Source organism: Fukomys damarensis, unplaced genomic scaffold (assembly GCF_012274545.1).
Source record: "Fukomys damarensis isolate Sample0158 unplaced genomic scaffold, DMR_v1.0_HiC HiC_scaffold_34, whole genome shotgun sequence".
NCBI classification, from domain to species: Eukaryota; Metazoa; Chordata; class Mammalia; order Rodentia; family Bathyergidae; genus Fukomys; species Fukomys damarensis.
The window spans coordinates 7,273,493-7,291,240 of NW_022900946.1; the positions used below are offsets into that span (position 1 = coordinate 7,273,493).

Here is a 17,748-nt window from a genome sequence, read left to right on the forward strand (position 1 = left end):
GTGTGTGTGTGTGTGTGTGTGTGTGTGTGTGTGTGTGTGTGAGCAATAATGGTAATTATGCTTAATTTAGAAAGAAAAAAAAGATTGTTTAATTTTGAGGCTTGTGGAGCCAGGAATGGTGGTCTACACCTATAATCTCAGCATTTGAGAGGCTGAGGCAGGAGGATTGCTGAGTTCAAGGCCAGCCTGGACTACCTGGTGAAGCCCTGTCTCCAAGAAGAAAAAAAAATTAAGGATTGTGAAGGCAGACATAGGTATTTAGCATGGACTAGAGGCAGATTGCAGTGATGTGATAAATTTACATTTATTGTGTGTCCAGTGTAGTTAGACACACCCAAGTTAGGTGCCAGTTTTGCTTATCAGTTTCTGACTGTTAAAACAAGTTTTACTCACTTTTTTTTCCCACCTGCTCCTGGAGCTTGAACTAGGGACTCACATATGCAAGGCAAATCCTCCAGAGACAATGTGTATCCCTCAGCCCTTTTAAAATTTTTGGTCAGATCGCTAAGTTTCCCAGGTTGACCTCTGGTCTATGATCCTCCTGTCTCAGCCACCTGAGTAGCTGGCATTATAGACATGTAGCACCACTCCCAACTTGACCAGTCATTCATCTCGTCTAAATTGCATCTTCACTAAAATGGGAACGAGGAGAGATGAGTAAAGAGGTGATCCACATACTGCCTTAAATGGTTCTATGCCCAGCACACATTAAGTGCTCAATAAATTATTGCTTGACCTTTTGAAATTCTACAGGGCAGAGAATACACAGGAGGAACTCCGAGAATTCCAGGAGGGAAGCCGAGAATATGAAGCTGAATTAGAGACGCAGCTGCAGCAAATTGAAACCAGGAATCGAGACCTCTTATCGGAGAATAACCGCCTTCGCATGGAGCTGGAAACTGTCAAGGTGAAGAGCGGAGGGGGATGGATGGGTTTGCAGTGAGGAGGAGCTCTGTGGGCCCAGGAACTGCGGGCCTTATGGGTGGACATGGTTTTTGTGCTGTATGCCCCTGATGTGTGGAGCCCTGTGACATGTGTCTCTGTGGCTTTTCTTGATCTGTACTCATTTCATAGGGCATGTGACAGGGAGACCTTTTTAGAGATTGAAATATCACACTAGAATTGCTAATCATTATATTATGAGGTCCAGAGCTATGCTGTTCAGTGTGGCTTCTAGCTGCATGTGTCATTGAACTGTAAGTTAATAAACTCCACACTGGCCATGTTTCTAGGCCTGGCAGCCAGCCAAACATGGCTCATGTGTATCATTAATAGAAGGGCTGTAGACCAGTTCTGTCATGACACAATGCTATGTTGGGCAATGCCCATCTAGAACAGGTTTCTCCTCTTGTGCCTACAGCAGTCTGCTAGTATCATCTGTGTTTTCACTCTCCATTATTTTAGTTACCTGTGGTCACCTGTGATCTGAAAATATTAAATAGAAAATTGCAGGCATAGATAATTCATAAGCTTTTAAATAACTTACATAATTCATTTTAATCTATTTTATTTTCATTTCTTTTTTGGAGGAGGGTGTACCGGGGATTGAACTCGGGTCCTTGCACTTACAAGGCAGGCCACCGAACCGCTGAGCTAAATCCCTGGCCCCTTATTTTCATTTCTTAAAGTTTACAAATTAAACTTTATCAGAGGTATGTAACATAGGAAAAACCAATAGTACGTGCAGGGTTAGGTACTATCTCAAGTTTTGGGTGCAACAAAATGTCTTGAAATGTGTCCCCCATGGATAAGGAGTAGTGCTTCATTGACATTGAGGTTACATAGTTCTCTGGTATGAGGAGTGAGTTTTGCATTGTAGGATGTTCAGTAGCCTCCCTGGCCTCCATCTACTGGATTTCATTAGCACTCCCCCACCCCTGAGAGCCAAAATTATCTGTACATATGTCCAAGCTCAAGCAGTAGCTGGGCCCCCAGGGATCATAGCTGCAGAGGTCTCTTGGGTGCCTGGTTAGCTGAGCATTGTGAACATAATCCCCAGGAACCAATTCCGTAGTTGGCAGGATGCCCTAAGGCTTTCTTCTCAAAGCAAAGTTTTTCACCTTTGCATTTTTCAGCCTTTGAAGGATAGATTCTTGCCTATTCCTGAGATGCCCTTAAGCTGTCTTTCCTATTGTCCCAGTGCAAAGTACTTGGCTTCTTTTTATTGCTAATCTTTCAGTATCCATATTCTTTGTTCTAACTTTGTAGGTATTTTGTTTCTGGCAAAACTGAAAACTTTAAATGGGCTTTTTGTTCCTATTTCTCTGTGGTTTCTCTAGTCAGCATCTCCAAATCTTTCCAAACTCCTCCTGTAAACCAGTTCCAGAGCTTCTATGTCACATGGCCATGTATGATCCTTGTAGAATCTCGTTTCTGGTACCAAATTCTATCTTAGTCTCTTTCTGGTTGCTGAGAAAAATTGCCCAACGCTCACAACTTAAAGGAGGAGAGATTTAATTTTGACCCACAATTTCAAAAATTTCAGTCCATGCCTGTCTGGCCCTAACACAGAAACAGCATATTGGACGGGCCTAGGCAAAGGATAGCTGTTCATGCCATGGTACAACAGAGAGCAGAGGGAGAAATCAGGGAGGGAGACACACATTTCCAGCTCCTGCCCTCCAGTGACCTACCTCTTCTGACCAGGGCCCACCTCCTAACAGCATGTTACCCCCTTGATGAGTGTGGCAACCCCATAATCCAATCACCGGCCGCATCTACTTTTAGAGGACAATCTAGATCCAAATCATAGAGTGTCAAGTGGGAAGCCTGGCCTTACTCCCATGGGGGGAGAATGTGAGGCGAACAGGTGATTCCAACAGAAGGAGAAGAAAGGTCTTTAAAACCTTAGAACCTGATCAGTGAAGTTCAGGTTTCATATTGTTGCCTGGAGAACCCAACCTGGCCATCTACAGATCAGTCTGGCCTATCTTTTAGTGGATTTTATTCCAAGTGTACCATGAAAGTTTCTAAGCACACAGCACGTGGGAAAGCACTCTCCAGTGAATACTAACTGTATACTCACCCCTAGTTTCGACCATGACGTTGACTGTAATGTTCTTGTGCATGCCTCCTGCTTTTTCTGATGCATTTCGAAGTAAATTGCAAAAATCTATACATGTCTCCCCAAGTGCTTCAACCTGCTTATTATTATTAGTGCTCAGCATTTATTTCAAGTTTCTTCTTTCAGTAGTAAAATCGGTATCTTTAGGGTTTTTTTTTTAATATTTAATGAAAACATCAAGATTTATAAAACTTCCCAGAAAAATCCAGCTTCCCTTGAGAATTGGGCCTGGTCATTCCAACAGAAAGCTGAGTCCAGTCTGTCTCAGTCCCTGGAGCCCTGATGCTGAAGGCCAAGGGCTGGTTACTGCTTGATCTGCATGGGGCCCACTTGTCTCATTGTTAGCAGCTTGACCTCTGCAAGAATGCGTGCTTGATCCCTGCCATAGGCAATTAAGAATTGTCCTTGTTCTTAAGTTGAAGGGAACGCAGGGACAAGTCGGGAAAGGATTTGTGGTATAAACTATGGCTTGAAGAGGATAAAAGTCCCCCAGAGATGCTGAGTAAATATCGCTCACTTATGGAATAATTAACTGCTTTATGTATTGGGTGGGATGGTGTACACATGTAATCCCAGCTACTTGGGAGACTGAGGCAGGAGGATCACAATTTCAAGGCCATCCTGGGCAACTGAGTAAGACTGTCTCAGAATATAGTAAAGGACTGGAAATGGAGCTTTGCACTAATGTGCTTCCATAGCAGGGGTAACACCCCAGGTTCAGTTCCTAGTACTGCAAAAAGCAAGGACCTCGAACCTGCAAAAGGCATCTTCGTTACAGCCTCATAACAGACTTGGAGCACAGAGCAGGGGAAGGAATACGAATGCTTGGAGAAAGCGTGCACTGCCACTAGTAAATATTTGTCAGTCACCTAAGAGAGATGTGTTGATCTGAGACGGCTTCTTGACAACTGGCGCATTCATCACGAGTTGAATACAAAAGCCTGTCAGGGATCAAACAGAGCGTCCATTGATGCTGCATCAGCTGACTGCTTTTTATAATCAGCCCCAAATGAAAGCCCAGCATTCCAGCAACAGCTTTTCATGTCCCGAGTTCAAAGGGGAGATTCTGAATGTATACGTGGGTGGAGGAGTCTGTTGCCTACATCCTCTTGGAACCCACCTTGGCGACACGGTTAATGACCTGGCATTGTGTTTAATTTGGAGATGCCACCAAATAAAGGGTGCAGGGTAGTGTCAGACCCGCACGTGGACATTGCTTGGTGCATAGGGCTAGGCCGCCTCTTCCTGAATTCAGACACTTGGTCTCTGCTCACAGCCAGGAAATGGGAACATCAAAGCTGCCCCAGTAGCTGGAAGACATGCAGTGACCTCCCTGTCATCGCCCTGTGAATAATCTGCTGTTCTTCTGCCGTTCTTCTTTCCCAGGGCCTCTTACCACACCCATGTTGAGCACCATTACATCACCTTCCGGTGCACGCAGACTGTTTGTAGCAACAGCTTTGTTGACTGGGTCTTGTGAAGAAGAACTTGCCTTTGTTTTTAACTTTCAGATCTGAACTTGAGGGATTTAGTTCAGTGGTTCCACTGCCTGCCTCATAGGTGTGGTCCCGGATTTGATCCCTGGTTCCCCCCTGAAAAAAAAAAAACACATCTGATCATGAGCCTTTCTGGTGGGATATGTTTTGTGTTGTTTGCGGAAGGGTGTTTGATGAAGGAAAGGAATCTGTAAAGCTGGATGTGGAGACACGTGCTTGTAATCCCAATGAGGGTGAGGCAAGTGACCAGAAGTTTAAACCCAGCCTGGGCAACTAAGTGAGACCCTGTCTTACAAAGTGATAAGTGATATTGACAATAGGGGAGAGAAAGGCACTTTGATGGGGACCCACCGCAGGTAACGAACTGGCGACTGGCGGCCTAGGGACTCCTCTTCCTCCCAGCTCCTCTGCTGCTGCAGTTCCACCCCCACATCCCCTGAGCCACTGCGGAACCACACCGGGGTTGAGCTCAGGACAGGACAGTCTCAGTGGAGGATCGTGAGGCTGCTGCTGGAGCGCTGAGGGTCTGTTCGGGCTGTGAGGGCTACAGGCGCCATTGCCCCGTGGAACTGAAGGGGACGCTGCTCCGGGCCACCTATCTGCCGCCCAGTGGAACTCCTGTTCTTCCTCAGAAGCTTCAAGGGATATGTCTTCAGCACCAACCACACCTCCATCAGTGGGTGAAGTAGAAGGATTCTCTCGGAAGTCCGTCAGGAAAGCCAGACAGAGGAGGTCACAAAGCCCCTCATAGTTTAGGTGTCAAGGCAAGCCTAGCACCTCTTGGCGCTGTTGAAAGATGTTCCAACCTCAAGAAACTGCGGCAGTGCTGTGTCAATTTTGACTTCACAGACACCCTATCTGATCTTGAAATGAAAGCGTACAAGCGCTGTGCTCTTGGTGAACTGGTGGACTACACTCCAGTACGCCGAGCAGACTTACCCTGAAGTAGTTAGAATGGCATCTTGCAGTGTATTCCAAACTCTCCCTCCCAGTGACAGCAGTGAATTTGGTCCAGAAGAAGATGAATCTACTCTTGAGGCATCGTGGCCACACCTATAGCTTGTAATGAAGGTTTCATACAGTTTTTGGAAAGCCAAGAATTCCAACCCAGCACTGCCAAAAAAGTACGTAGATCAGAAATCTGTATTGCAGCTTCTGGAGCTATTTGACAGTGAAGACCCTCGGGAATGGGACTACTTAAGGACAGTTCACACAGAATTTATGGCAAGCTTCTTGGTCCTAGAGCATTTATCTGAAAACAGATTAACAATATTTTTTTGAGGTTTGTTTATGAAACCGAACACTTCAGTGGCGTAGCTGAGCTGTTGGAAATATTAGGAAGTATTATCAATGGCTTTGTTTACCTCTGAAGGCAGAGCACAGTTTCTAGTGAAAGTGTTGATCCCTTTACACACGGTCAGGAGCGTATCACTCTCTCGTGCCCAGTTGGCATATTGTGTAGTACAGTTTCTGGAGAAAGATACTTCACCTACAGAACCAGTTATTAGGGGGCTAATGAAATTTTGGCCTAAAACATGCAGTCAAAAAGAGGTCATGTTCCTTGGGGAGGTAGAAGAAATTCTGGATGAGATTAAACCATCGCAAATTTGTTAAAATTCAAGAACCTTTGTTTAAACAAATTGCCAAGAGTATATCCAGCACCCATTTTCAGGTGGCAGAAACAGCACTCTATTATTGGAAAAATGAGTTTTACATCACGAGTTTGAGAGATGAGAACTCCAATGTCATCCTTTCCATCATGTTTTCAAGCCTTTACAGGATTTCAAAAGAACATTGGAACCCAGCTATTGTGGCATTAGTGTACAGTGTGTGGAAGGCATTTATGAACAGCTCCGTGTTTGATGAACTCACAGCAACATACAAGTCAGATTGGCAGCATGAGAAAAAGGAAAAGAGTGTGTGAAGAATTGTGGAAAAAAATTGGAGGATCTAGAGTTAGAAGAGAGATCTTAGACGTGATGCGATAATTCCAACTTAACAAAAATATGACAACACTAACCTGTGGAGTCACACCTTGATGTAATAGAAGATGGGGCAACAGTTTTCTGTATTGTGCAGCTTTACAGAGGATCTCACTTTTGTTTCATTATTACAACAGCACTGTATACACCCTGTCTAAGTAAAAGTTTAAAAAAAAAAAGGATTTCAAAGCTTGGACAGTAGATGGACTTCTCAGCAATTTGCAAACATCATCGTTTTAACCCTCTTAAAAGCAAACAGAGGGCTGGAGAGCTCAGTAGTTCTACCACCTGCCTTGCAGGCAAAAAGTACTGAGTTGGATCCCCATACCAAAATAAAAACAAAAACAGAAAAGCAGTCTTGAAAGATCTGATGAAATTGCTATGTTAAAATTCCGTGAAGGGAGGGCAGGGACAAGGGGAAAAAATGAGAACCAAGGCCTGTCATGCAGAGATACAAGATCCCAACAATGAATGTAACTGTACTGTATCCCTAAAATGTACCAATAAACTCAATTAAAAAAAATTCCATTATCAGGAGTTCCTTATTTATCACTAGCAGAGAGTATGACACCATTTTCAAATGTGAACCATCTTAAATTCAGCTTGTCTCTCTGCTAATCTGGTAAATGTATTTATAGGAAAGGAAGGGGGAAAAAAGACTGTCATTTCCTTACAAGTTTGTATAACTTCTTCCTCTGGATACCTTGGCTGTAATTTGACATCATTTCCTCTTGTACATCTTCATGAGTTAAATGTCCATGTGGAAAAGGGCCATGCGTTGTAATGGTCCCTGATGAAGGTTTTGTCTTCTGAGTGGACATCTTTCCACTTACCAGGTAGTCCTGATACTCCTCTAGGTTTAAAATTAGGAGTTAAAGGAGAAGAGGTGATAAACATGGTAGGAAAGCGAATTTTGGATTCATGCAGAAGTTTATGGTGAATCCAAATCAATGTCTTGAATCTTTTGAAAGCAGACACTGGGACATCACAAGCTTCAGTACCTGACCAGTATTAGTTGTGTACATCATTGAAAATAGGCACCAGAGATGTTTTAGAAAAGTCAGAAAAACATCCTTTTGTACCACATGATGTAAGAAAGACAAACACTAGGCAAGACAATCATGAAATTGATCACCAGGATTGCGAATCTAATTGGGAAAAGAGTTGAGCAAGCAGCTTGGACTGTTTGGATTTGCTGCCTTACTTTTTAATACTTATAAAGTATTTCAGCAAAGGAGGATGTAGCGTCTGGGGAAAAAACAAACATGTTTACAGTGTTTTTTGTAGATTCTCCTTCTCCATTTCATCACAGCGCGAGCCCTGTTTTTAGCCAGAAAGGATGCAGGACTGGCATGCATTCTGAATGGGATGCATATTCCTAACTACTGTATTTATTCCCGGAAGTGGTTCTACAAATGCTACTGAAAATTCTGGCCCTAATGTCCTGAGTATTAATAACAAAGTTTAAAAATGCTTTTATATCAAAGGTTCATTGTGACCAAATTGTTTAAGACAAAGCAAAAACAAAATCTAGGGCTGTATTATAGGTAGATCTTACTGGCTCTGAGCTTTGTATTAGAAGAGGAATCTCACGTCTTGGGTAGGTAACTTGCTGATAGAACTCATGTGCAATCTGTACTTACCCACTGTGGTTGCAGTATTGTGTACTGAAAGATTTCTGCTCTGGGATTTGTTTCCTGGATGCTTTTGCTCGTTACAGGCATGGCAGCAGTGAGATGATAATCCTAAACCATCACTTCCAGCAGTACTCACGGTATAGAGCTGATTCTATGTTCATACGTTGAGTTGTGATAGTAGCAAACATGAACATAGGAGCTGTTGTTGCTCTTAATTAGAAATACAATATAAATATGGGCTTGCATATTTTCTTCCTTCCATTTAAATATAAAGCAGAATTTGCAGTTTGTTTCCAAGAGAAAGGAAAAAAAAGCTGCTGACCTTACTCCCTCATGATGGGTTTCCAGATTACTAATCAGGTTACAGCGTATACATAAAGTCAGCTAGTTATGGATGTTGTTATCTAGGTAATTTTGTAAGAAGTGAAAACAAAACCAAAATCTAGCTTTGTTAATTCCTAAGAAACAGCAGTTTAAAAAGTCATATGCACCACCATACACAACATGGTTTAATGGAATTAATATTTTTTTTAAAAAAAGAACATTAATGGAAATTCATTGTAATGTTGGCAAAGGCTGACCAGAATGAAACTGCTTGCTTTAGAAGTGCCAGAGCAAAGGCACAAGAGCAAAAACTGATCTTGATAAAAAAAAATAAATAAATAAAATTGTAACAGGTATTCTTCAGGCCTTTGATTTTAGCCCTTTACTTGTGACTCTACCTTTATTTTTGTTGGTAGAAACTATTGTTTGCCATGAGATAGAAGACATGAAAATCATAGGCTTATGAAGAAACTGTGCCCATTCAAAGGAAATGCAGTCATCTGAAATGAGAAAGGCCAGGGTCCCTTTCTGCACCTTGCCCTTTCCTCAGAGTGAAAGTGAGAAGGACACAGACACTTTCACGTCAGTTTTGTTTGTTTGCCATTCCAATCCGAGAAGAATAAAGCTAAATTTTAGACATTTAAAAAAAAAAGCGATGGGCTGGGGAGGTAACTCAGAAGGCCCTGGGTTCAGTCCCAAGTGACACACACATGCACACACATACAGAATCTGAAATGGCAGAAAGAATGGTTTATACCTTGGTGAACTGGATTGAAGCGGCTTAGGGCCATCATCGCTCTTTAAAGAGCATCAGCTCCAGTGGGCTTGGGCTCGATCTTCTCCAGTCACCTTTGGGCTAGCTAAGTACCTGCGCCTCAGTTCCCATATCTGGGATAAAAGAGACAACACCCATATGTTGTGTACTAGGCTGAAGTGGTGCAGAACAAGTGTGTAATGTGTTATCTGCTCCAAAGGAGCAACAGCTCCTCGTCAAGTGATCTTTGGACTCTTCCCTGCTTTTGGGCGGCCCTAGCCAATCATACTAAGCTTTGTTCTGTAATTAATAATGATTTTCTTTCTGTTCCTTTTCCTTCCCTTCCCTCCCTTCCTTGTCCAGAAATTTCTTCTGACTTTTCCCATGCTACAGAAAGTATCCTGATCAAAAAGTTAGGACAGTTGTCAGTACCTGATGCCCTCCTCCTGATGGGAGGCACAAACAACCAAAGTCATTCCTAATCTCTGTAACATAGTGTGTGAAGCAGATGCACATTGCCTTGGTGCTTGAGGCTTTCTTTGGCTGTGGACACCTTAAATGATTTATTTCAAAGTTGTTGGTTTTGGGGCATTGGCTATAGGAACCAGGTTTGGGAATGGGCAGGGTACCAGGTGCTCAGGGGACCAGAAGGCAGGAAGCCCTCAGAATGTTGTTGGAGCTGGGCGTGGTGGCTCACATCTGTAATCCCAGCACTCGGGAGGCTGAGGCAGGAGGATCGCTGTGAGTTCGAGACCAGCCTGAGCTACACAGTTAGTTTCAGGTCAGTCTCAAAAAACCAAAAAAAAAGAATGTTGTTGCAATACAGTAGTTGCTTAGGATACGCCCATTTTGAATGACTGGCTTTGGTTGCTCTCTCGCTTAACCTTGCAGGCCTCTAGGGAGAAGGTCTGGTGATTGAGCTTGGGCAGGAGCCTGGGCAAGGATGGCTGGAGCTGCCTCCACAGGGGTGATGGGAGGAGGTGTCCCATAAAGGCTCTAAAATCTGGGGCTGCAGATTTAGCTCAATGGTGCCATGCCCGCCTCACAAGCATAAGGTCCTGAGTTCGATCCCTGATACCACAAAAAATACCCAAAACAAACAACAACAAAACATTTTAAGACATAAGACAAAAAACATAATCTGGCGAAGAGAAGCCTTTGAGAGGAGTCAGGGTGCTGGTAGGGAGTAGGGAGTGGGAGAAACGGATGAATGGCTGTATTTGTAAGGAGATGGCAGGGAAGAGACATACACATAGTCTGGCAAAGTCTTAAACCATTCACTCATTGTTGATTTTGTCCTTCAGGAGAAATTTGAAATGCAGCATTCTGAAGGCTACCGGCAGATCTCGGCTTTGGAGGATGACCTGGCACAGACTAAAGCAATTAAAGATCAACTGCAGAAATACATCAGGGAGCTGGAGCAAGCAAATGATGACTTGGAAAGAGCCAAACGGTATGTTGGGAAGGAGGAAGCAGGTTGGGAGCCTTTTGTCTCTTTCCCCAGCACCTTGGTACGGGGCACTGTGTTGAATATAGAGAACTCAGCAGTGAGCACCAGTGCCTTTCTGGATCTTTGTTTCCTAGAAGAATAAAGAGGTAAATAAGAGCAACTTAATTATAACCAGAAGTGCTGAAGTCCAGTGTGCTGTGGGGCCTGTAACAGGATGTATTCATTCTGCCCCTGGTGGGAGGTTGCCAGGCAAGGCTCCCTAGAGGAAATGCTGTTCAGACCAGAGGGGCGAATAGCCATTATCTGAGGAAGAGTGTGAGAGCATTCCAGGCAGGAAGAGAGCATGTGCAAAGGCCCTGACATAAGGAAAGGAACATGCTCAAAGTACTTTATTTCTTACACTACCGCTCTGTAGTTTGACAGAATATCAGTAACATTTATGGATGATTATTGTGACTATAGGTACTTTTTTGGGAAAGAAAACTCTTGCCTTTTAAGAATTTATATATTCTATACCCCATAAATGCTTTTTGTGTTACTAGGGATTGAAGATCTTTCTCTTGAGCTACATCCCCAGCCATCTTTTGTTGCTTTGAGACAGGGTCTCCCTAAGTTGCTGGATTGCCCAGGCTGGGCCTCACCTTGCAGTACTCCTGCCTCAGCTTCCTAGAGTGCCAAGATTACAGGCTAAGCCATAGCACTGGTCTTTCTACTCTACTTAGTATCATATTACTTCCTTCTAAATGTGACATCTCTGCAGTCTTAGTTTCATTTATGATCTTTGTATATTATGCTATAGTCATGAAATTTATTATATCACCAAGTACTCATTGGGCAGGGTACCAGGTGCTCAGGGGACCAGAAGGCAGGAAGCCCTCAGAATGTTGTTGGAGCTGGGCGTGGTGGCTCACATCTGTAATCCCAGCACTCGGGAGGCTGAGGCAGGAGGATCGCTGTGAGTTCGAGACCAGCCTGAGCTACACAGTTAGTTTCAGGTCAGTCTCAAAAAACCAAAAAAAAAGAATGTTGTTGCAATACAGTAGTTGCTTAGGATACGCCCATTTTGAATGACTGGCTTTGGTTGCTCTCTCGCTTAACCTTGCAGGCCTCTAGGGAGAAGGTCTGGTGATTGAGCTTGGGCAGGAGCCTGGGCAAGGATGGCTGGAGCTGCCTCCACAGGGGTGATGGGAGGAGGTGTCCCATAAAGGCTCTAAAATCTGGGGCTGCAGATTTAGCTCAATGGTGCCATGCCCGCCTCACAAGCATAAGGTCCTGAGTTCGATCCCTGATACCACAAAAAATACCCAAAACAAACAACAACAAAACATTTTAAGACATAAGACAAAAAACATAATCTGGCGAAGAGAAGCCTTTGAGAGGAGTCAGGGTGCTGGTAGGGAGTAGGGAGTGGGAGAAACGGATGAATGGCTGTATTTGTAAGGAGATGGCAGGGAAGAGACATACACATAGTCTGGCAAAGTCTTAAACCATTCACTCATTGTTGATTTTGTCCTTCAGGAGAAATTTGAAATGCAGCATTCTGAAGGCTACCGGCAGATCTCGGCTTTGGAGGATGACCTGGCACAGACTAAAGCAATTAAAGATCAACTGCAGAAATACATCAGGGAGCTGGAGCAAGCAAATGATGACTTGGAAAGAGCCAAACGGTATGTTGGGAAGGAGGAAGCAGGTTGGGAGCCTTTTGTCTCTTTCCCCAGCACCTTGGTACGGGGCACTGTGTTGAATATAGAGAACTCAGCAGTGAGCACCAGTGCCTTTCTGGATCTTTGTTTCCTAGAAGAATAAAGAGGTAAATAAGAGCAACTTAATTATAACCAGAAGTGCTGAAGTCCAGTGTGCTGTGGGGCCTGTAACAGGATGTATTCATTCTGCCCCTGGTGGGAGGTTGCCAGGCAAGGCTCCCTAGAGGAAATGCTGTTCAGACCAGAGGGGCGAATAGCCATTATCTGAGGAAGAGTGTGAGAGCATTCCAGGCAGAGAGAGAGCATGTGCAAAGGCCCTGACATAAGGAAAGGAACATGCTCAAAGTACTTTATTTCTTACACTACCGCTCTGTAGTTTGACAGAATATCAGTAACATTTATGGATGATTATTGTGACTATAGGTACTTTTGGGAAAGAATATTTATGGATGATTATTGTGACTATAGGTACTTTTTTGGGAAAGAAAACTCTTGCCTTTTAAGAATTTATATATTCTATACCCCATAAATGCTTTTTGTGTTACTAGGGATTGAAGATCTTTCTCTTGAGCTACATCCCCAGCCATCTTTTGTTGCTTTGAGACAGGGTCTCCCTAAGTTGCTGGATTGCCCAGGCTGGGCCTCACCTTGCAGTACTCCTGCCTCAGCTTCCTAGAGTGCCAAGATTACAGGCTAAGCCATAGCACTGGTCTTTCTACTCTACTTAGTATCATATTACTTCCTTCTAAATGTGACATCTCTGCAGTCTTAGTTTCATTTATGATCTTTGTATATTATGCTATAGTCATGAAATTTATTATATCACCAAGTACAGAGAAGTGTATACTATGTTGTTGTAATTTTTGCTTTTAGAAGCCATATTTTTTAAAAGAGATTGAGAGTAGAAAAATGGCCCCTTTATATTTTCTCACATATTTTCCCCCTACTAGAACATCATTGCATGGATATTTTTATTGTATACATACTAGAACACAGTTTAATCGTAATAAAAATCCCACTCTTAGGGCCAGGGATTTGGCTCAGTGGTTCCACTGTTTGCCTCGCAAGCGCAAGGATGCTAGTTCGATCCCTGGTACCAAAAAAAAAAAAAAAAATCCCACTCTTAGAATATGAGAAGACAATAATTGAAACAAAGATGCAAATATGGAGTAAACCTAAGACTAAGTATATGTTCTTTACACCATGTTCCATTATGATTTTTTACTGTTCACTTATTTGAAACTGTAGAGTTGATAGAGGATGTATATCTTTTAAGTATTAGCTCAGATCTTAAAAAACAAATTTTGGGGGGTATTTATATGGAGAAAAGTTTTCTGTATGTAAGCATCACGTCTCAGTGCACATGATTTAGCAGTGTGGTTTTTATATTATGAAGAAGAAAGCAAGTATCAATCTTGGTTATTTTAGAAGTGTAGAGTAGAATGACATTAGATATTCCCTCCCAAACTCCGTCCTAAAGAACTTCCAGTGAAGCTGTGGAAGTTAAAATTTTAACATTAACATAGTCAAGCTGAGTGCTGGGGATTTAGCACAGTGGTTTTGCCCCCTGCCTCGCAAGCTCAAGGTCCAGAGTTCAATCCCCAGTACCAAAAAAAAAAAGTATTCAATATGAAAAACAGTACACAACAAAAGAAACAAACTCAGATTTTGATTTTGAATATGCACTAAATTTGGCCATTTTCTTCTGTACAGAATACAGAGTTATTCTGAAATACCTCTGTTGGGAATGGGGTATTCAGGTGACCATCCTTTGCAAACTCAGTTCCAAACGAGATAGGGGTGAAGACAGCAGATGCAACTCATCATCACAGAGACAGTGAGTTCAAGGGACACAGCAGAGCACAACAGTCTGGATAACATGAGTTTGGTGGAAAAGCAAGCTAAACCTTATATGTCTTAATATTTAAGGGAGTAGCTCTACACATTACAATTTTCTATACATTACATTACTTATTTGGTTTGATACTAGAGATTGAACCCAAGAGCTCAAGCTAAGCTCGTGCTCCACCACTGAGCTTTATTTCCTGACCCAATTTGGGTTTTGGGGGTACAAGGTCTCATTACGTAGCTCAGGCTGGCCTTGAACTCAGTCTTTCTGCCTCAGCCTTTAGAGTGCTAGTATTATACAGGCATGCACTGCCATGCATAGCTCTCAGCCATCATAATTTTTTGAAACATGTCCATTTAATAGTAATATACATTTTTTCTGGAATACCTCATTCTCTGATGATGCATTGTTACCGTACCTATTTTTAATAAACAAGGTAACATGATAGCAAACCTATTTATATTTAAGGAACACAATAAATAAACAGGAAATTTACATATCTTAAAGAAAAACTCAGTCTTGAGATTAAGTACGTTTTGATTAGCTTTCTAGACATACACAGGCACCTCCACGGCAACGTAAACATTAGTACAGATCTCATTTCCATGAACACAGGTATGTGGCCCATGTCACGTCCCAGGGAAAGATGGAGACACACAACAAAACCCCCCGGGGTAATGAAAACTCTCTTTCCTCTTTGCAACTTTTTCTTCTCTTGTGTCAGTCTCAGGGGACATGGGCACGGTGCTACTTCAGGCTGGCCTACAAAAGTGTCATTTTCACCTCTCTCCCCCTTCACTGTCCCAAGGAAGATACTGAAGGGTAAGGGTCTTTTAGAATGGTAACTTAGAAGTCTTCCCTTAAAGCCCTTGAAAACACCTCATGACTGTTAGAAATTTTAGCCTTTTAAATGCAGACTTTGTTTAATCAAGTTACATCTTTTTTATACTTTGCAAGTACGGCATGGTAGATGTATTTACTTACGCACCTTCATCTATCTTCTCTATCAGGGGTTTTAACATTGTTCGTTATATCTATCTTTATTTTGTCATTTTGCTGTTTCACATAATCTTGAAATACTGTATTTCTATGTTTATTCTCCAGTTCTAGTTTTCCTAGCTCTAGATTAATACCTGTGTCTTCAATGTTGATTTCATAAACTTGGTTCTATGAGCATTTCTAATCTTTTCTCCACAATTGATTATTTTCTTGACTCTTTGGTTGTTAAAAGTACCTACAGTGGTGTGTCTCATCTCTTCAGTAGGTCAAGTTCCTGCCTGAATGGCTTTCTCGTAGACTGAGATGATATTTTCAGTAGGACTTGTGATTGGCGCCGTATGTATAAGTCATATCTAATTTATTTATTTTTTTGGTACCAGGGGTCAAACTCAGGTCCTTGCACTTGCAAGGCAGGTGGCGGAACCACTGAGCTAAATCCCCAGCCCAATATCTAATATGTAACAAGTGTTTTGGCACCTGGAATATTTTTAATCTGGCCATTGAGTGTGGCTGGTATCTCTTCTTTTGGGCATCCCTTGTTAATCCGATTTCAGGCATTCAGAAAATGTCTTGTTGACTGTTTCAGTAAATAATATTTATTTTCTTCTGCTGTAGAAGTCCTAAAGGATTCAACCGGGTTTTCGTTTGATGTTTCATGCTTAGGCTGGGGTACCACTGTAGAGTTAGGAGGCCTTCTCAGCATCTTCCTTTGCCAGTTTCCCATGCACTCCAGTGAGCTTTTCTCTCTAGTGCAGTTGCTTTGCGCTGAGCTGATTTGTGAACAGTTGCTTTTGCTACAGTTTGTCTTTGTTGGTCAGTGGTTTTTGACTTCTGTTGGTTTGGGGTTAGAAAATGAACAGGCCTTGGTATAATTTGAGATGCCATATTTATAGTAGTGCTTTACTTCTTTGTTGTGTCCTGCGATGAACTGGTATTGACACGTGACAGAAGTGTTTTCATTGTAACACTGGAAGGGGTTCTGCTGATGCCTTGTTTGAAGAATGTTATTATTGTGGTAACTTAAGAGAGGTCATACAAGTTGTGTGTCCTGAGATGTAGTGCTCACAGATTTAGTGGTAGCTGTCATTTCTGAGGCCCTATCATTTCTTATTGTTAGAGTGCTGCTGTTTCTAGGCTCAGACTTTGTGGCTTTCGAGCCAGCAGTTGAAAGTTTCTTTGTTGTTGCAGAATCTTCTTTCTTTTTTTTTGTTTGTTTGTTTTTTGAGACAGGGTCTCACTGTATAGTTGAGATTGACCCTACCTGGAACTCACTGTGTAGCCCAGGCTGGTCTCAAACTCACAGTGATCCTCCTGCCTCAGCCTCCCGAGTGCTGGGATTACAGGTGTGTGCCACCACACCCGGCGATAATGTGTAGAGATTTCTGAATGAGTTACTTTTTGACTGAATAATTTGGTCATGAGAAGATCCGGTACAGGTTTCTCAGGCATGTTAACATCTTGCTCGGGGTTTTTTTTAGTCATTTGTCTCTTTACTTCATTGTATTTGAGGTGAAATGTCTCGCTTAATGTCATTTTTGGGGGGAGATCATTTTTAATTGGTAACAACTGTAGAGTTTGATGGTCATCCTCAAAATTTTGTGCTACAGTTGCTGCAATTGAATCGGTTAACTAATTAATTAATTTATTTTTTGGTAACGGGGATGGAACTCAGGTCCTTGAGCTTGCACGGAAGGTGGTGGAACCACTGAGCTAAATCTCCGGCCCATCAGTTAATTTATTAGATGGTTTTAAAGAATACAGTTTTGGGCTGGGATTTACCTCAGTGGTTCCACCACCTTGCCTTGCAAGCACAACATTCCAAACTACCTAAAAAATAAATAAAAGAATACAGTTTTTTTTCCATTGTTGTATTATTTGTCCTTCTTGTATATCTTCTGATATTTTCTTTATCAGTGATTTTGTTCTAAGTTTGGAAAGTTTTATCCCTTCTTAGTCTTGATCTTCAGATGTCATTGGTCTCTAGCCTCTACTAGTGACCTGATTGTACTGTTTTTATGCCAAAGGTGGTTTTTATTTTGACAGATGTTTCTTGCATTTTTGTCTTCTTTGTGCCTTGCGTGTGGACTGGGCTCTCTGACTCAGGGCCTGCTGTGGGTCTCGGGGCCCCGCCAGGGTCCTCATAGCTGTTGCTGGCAGGGGATGTGTCTCTTCCTAGAATGGATCTGGCTCCCTCAGGCCTGTGCCGCCACTCTCATATTTACCGTCTCCCGTCTCTTCAGTCCTGCCTGAAGATCTGAGTTTCCATCAGATATCACGTCCCTCCGGCCGGAAGAGGTGCCTCTATGATTTCTTGTAGAGTAGGTCTGTGAGTTTTTACTTATCTCCAAATGCCTTTATTTTTGTACTCATTATCGAAGCATGTTTTTATTGAATGTTGAGTTCTGGGTTGATAGGTCTTATTCGCCTTTCAGCATATTAAAGATGATTTGATCTCTTCTGGTCTCCTTGTTTTTCCTCCCCCTCCCCCCT

At 42.5% G+C, this 17,748-nt stretch overlaps 1 protein-coding gene and 1 pseudogene across 4 annotated transcripts in view; both read left to right on the top strand.

The window, feature by feature from the left end:
• Positions 1-17,748, top strand: part of Nde1 (nudE neurodevelopment protein 1) — a 38,482-nt gene that overhangs the window by 7,245 nt on the left and 13,489 nt on the right. For 3 of the 4 annotated variants that reach the window (XM_010610771.3, XM_010610773.3, XM_010610772.3), the window contains exons 3-4: positions 754-907; positions 10,562-10,710. In XM_010610771.3, the coding sequence (XP_010609073.1) occupies positions 754-907; positions 10,562-10,710 (303 nt within the window). Of the gene's footprint in view, positions 1-753; positions 908-10,561; positions 10,711-12,229; positions 12,375-17,748 lie in introns of those variants that run through there. The other variant, XM_010610775.1, reaches the window with a different exon arrangement.
• On the top strand, positions 5,146-6,674 carry LOC104852950 (annotated as a pseudogene).